Source organism: Opisthorchis viverrini (genome assembly GCF_000715545.1).
Source record: "Opisthorchis viverrini unplaced genomic scaffold opera_v5_212, whole genome shotgun sequence".
In the NCBI taxonomy this organism is placed as follows: domain Eukaryota; kingdom Metazoa; phylum Platyhelminthes; class Trematoda; order Opisthorchiida; family Opisthorchiidae; genus Opisthorchis; species Opisthorchis viverrini.
Window position 1 is genome coordinate 409,827 of NW_008751870.1, and position 3,690 is coordinate 413,516.

Genomic DNA, 3,690 nt, shown 5'->3' on the forward strand with positions numbered 1-3,690 from the left:
TGAGTGCTGCTACAATTTAGTGAGGGGTGAAGTCACTGTCATATGATGACTACTCTTCCCTGTGATAATCGCACACCAACACGTGTTAGCTCGGTTGACCCAAGACCGTTCTCCACACGCTTGCCAGTTCCACGCCTTCTATCCTGTTAACATTGTGATGCTTGGCGATTTCTACCGTCCAGGCCGTCAGTCTCTGTGAGGTGGAACGTAGTCCTCGCCTCAAAACCTCGCCATTTTCTAAGTCTACTTTGTGTCCCGTGTCCAGTGCATATTCTGCAATTGCCGAGTCTTTTTAGTAACGCTGGATATTCATCTGCGTTTCTCGGTGACCTGTTTATTTTTCTCTTATGCTTTCCGATTCTGGTGTGAAGTTCCCTATTCGTCTGTCCTATATAGACCTTAATGCAGTCGTTACAGTTGATTTTGTAGACACAGTCCCTGGTTCTGTTTACCGGGAGGCGATCCTTCAATTGCACCAGTGCAGAGCGCAGAGTGTTTCCCATCTGGAAAGCTACTCTCATGTTGGCCCTGTTTAGAACCCTTCGGATGACCTCCGATGTGTCTGCTTTATATGGAATAACAGCGGTCCCAAGAAATTATCGTTTGGGTTTCGCCACCGATACCAGCATCCTTCGTAATTGACGCCTCACCAAACTAGTTGGATATCCACTACCCCGAAGTTTGTCCTTTGTTTCAGTTTGGGCCGCTGTCCGATTAACTTCTCCTGTGCACAGGGCCATTACACGCCTAAACATTGATGAGGGAATACTAGCAAATACCGATTTCGGAGCAGCAGACGAGTAGTTCAAAGCTGCCCCAATGTCAGTTGGCTTCCTGTATACTGTGGTCTTTAGTCCCCCCCCCCCCCACCTTATATGTCATGCAGTTTAAAAATGCCACTGTACCCGAGGTTGACTATTTCTCCATGATAAATTGGATGTGCAGACTCAGTTCATTCAGATAGTTGTAAAACTCACTAACCTTATCTCGTTTCATCACGACGAAAGTGTCATCTACATAACGCCAGAATATCTTAGGTGGGTATGGGAATCCGGCTAAAGCTCTCTGTTCAAATCTGTTCAAATTCTTCCATAAATATATTCGCTAAAACCGGGGATATTGGAGATCCCATTACTAGACCTTGTTCTTGAGTGTAAACCACGGTGTTGAAAACGAAGTGGATGAGATTCAGGCATACTTTTATGCCTTCCACTATTTTATCCACCGTGAGCTGTGTCCATTCTGAAAGGGTGGTGTTTGCCAGTAGCAGTCGCTTAGCTATTTCTAAAGAGTCCCCTCTGGGCACATTTGTTTATAATGAATTAACATCGAAACTTACCAGGATGTCATCTGGTTCAGCGGCAGCCCCCCCCACTTTTTTTGGTAAACTCAGACGAATTCTCAATGTAAGTACTAGATTTCCCGATGAGGAGTTTTAAAATACCGGCCAAGAATCTGGCCAGTTCGTGAGGTGGGGAAACTGTTCCGTCTGCTATCGGTCCCACCGATAGGGACATTTGGTTTATGGATTCTTGGAAGGCCACACAGTCGTGGTTGGATTGCACTTTTGGGGTACAATCAATACGGGTTGTCTTGCCCTCAGTGGTTTATCACGGACAGCAAATATTTGCCAACTTCGGCTTTACTCCTATTCGTAATATTCGCATTGTCGATCACCCGGTAAGGACCCTCAGCTAGGTGTTGCTTGACCTTCTGTAGATAATCACTCTTGTTCATAACAACCGTGGCCTTGCCATTATCCGCCTTTGTGATCACTATGTCGTCCACCTTTTTAAGGTATTTAACGCTCATCGCTCTGCTGGTTTAATATCTGGAGCTCCTGGCTGCTTCTTCGCCTCCATTGGTTGAAGCTTTTGGAAGACAGGTTCAACGCTAGGGACTATAGCTCCCGCCCTTATCACCCTTTTGCTTACTGTAATATCCAGGCCTTTCTCTAATAGACAACACTCTTCCTCACTCAGCGGTCTGTTTGATAAATTCACCAGGCTACAATAGCTAGTAGGGGGCCTAGGCTTAGTTACGCGCTCATTAGAATTTGAAAGTAACTTCTCTAATTTACGGATTTGTCTCTCTTTTTTAGTCTTCTCGGCAGTTTTAGCACCGCTACACAGTGATCATATATGGATGTCGAAAATTAACACCAAATGTCATACTGGATCGGGGAATTCACTATGGTGACAGGATATTTTTAAGCTGAACCGTCTTGTTCGTATCACATGAAATGCTACTTTTTCCAGTCATACCCTTCTTATTCTTTGTTTCGTCTAATTTTCCATGAAAACATAAACCACACGGTCCTCACTACAGTCAGACTGATACAAATAGCCTGACTGTATGCTTGAATAAGGTTGACTTGGACCCATCATCGATAACCTGAAATTGGATGGCTGTTCCCTTTTCATAGATGAAAAGATCATTATGGGCAAGATCGAATCCGAAACGTTCAACTTCAAGTTGCTTTTCGTTTACCGGTTCCTATGGAACAATTCAACTGCCGACCAGTTTACCCATCTCTACAAACCGCACACTGTTCATGTCCCAGCCAGTACTCACCACTTGGTCACCTTTGATATGCATATATTTTATATGCATATGCGAGATCTACATTTGGTGAAATTCAGTTTTGTGGATAGAGTAAGTACTGTAGACAGACTTCAGACCAGTCTGTTTGACGATGAACACATTGGTATCGACATGTCGTAACTTGCTCCAAGCCTTCCTGAGGACTATTGATCGGCCAGAAGTACAGAGTGCGTTTTCACACGTCCATGATTTTTCGTGAAAGCTTCTATCACGTAATGACCGCAAAAAGTGGGTTTCATCTCTCCTCAATCAGGTCCACACAGCAAATGTGGATCTCTTCAATTACGTATCATTAATAACACTCGAAGGAAAAGTATGTTAAGTGTATCATGATTGTAATATAATGGGTTTTCCTAACCGTGAATATAAACGAGATTTTTGGAGAACCATTCGACTTCTGGCGGATGCGTAGATGTCCACCAACTGAAGCTCCAGTTCACCTCAGTTATACATCGAAATTCAGGTCATGAGCCCCAGCTTCAATTTAATCTAGTTAGGCCAGCTGAGCCATGATCATAAAGTGGCCGACAGACCACTCGTGAGCGACTCACCCAATCAGCTGATTCTGACAACCTAATAAGATGTTAGTCTCCTTGTCCAAACTGTCTAAAATGAACTGGGCCAATTGTTTTTGGAGGAAGCGTTTTCCGGTGTACGTAAAAATTTCCACCGCACGATGCCCCCAGAATGATTTAACAAATAATCTACCGAGAACTCTTAACCAAAACTACCAAGAAAGTACGAATTATTCGCCAAGATAACTGCACTGCGACTGAAACTTTCGTTGCACCAGGCTGCGCTACACTGAACCTATCGAAAGCTATCTGGAGTGGTAGTCATTGCACAGTTGCCAGCCATGTGACACCTATCTCTTAGACCAGTTTGTCATGGTTTTCCTTCTGTTACCTTCTGACTCGCTTTGACAAGAGTGGATTCAGTCACCAAAGCGTGTTGACATGCACGCATATATCGACACCCCGCAGGCCCGGATAGCTCAGTCGGTAGAGCATCAGACTTTTAATCTGAGGGTCCAGGGTTCGAGCCCCTGTTCGGGCGACTTTTGGTCCTTGTGTTACAAAGACGTAA

The 3,690-nt window shown here is 44.4% G+C and overlaps 1 protein-coding gene across 1 annotated transcript in view; it reads left to right on the forward strand.

Moving 5' to 3' along the window:
* Positions 1-3,690, forward strand: part of T265_08355 (hypothetical protein) — a gene marked incomplete at both ends in the record, with an annotated part of 85,433 nt that overhangs the window by 19,401 nt on the left and 62,342 nt on the right. The window contains one exon of the mRNA XM_009174131.1: positions 2,426-2,655. Within this exon, the coding sequence (XP_009172395.1) occupies positions 2,426-2,655 (230 nt within the window). The remainder of the gene's footprint in view (positions 1-2,425; positions 2,656-3,690) is intronic.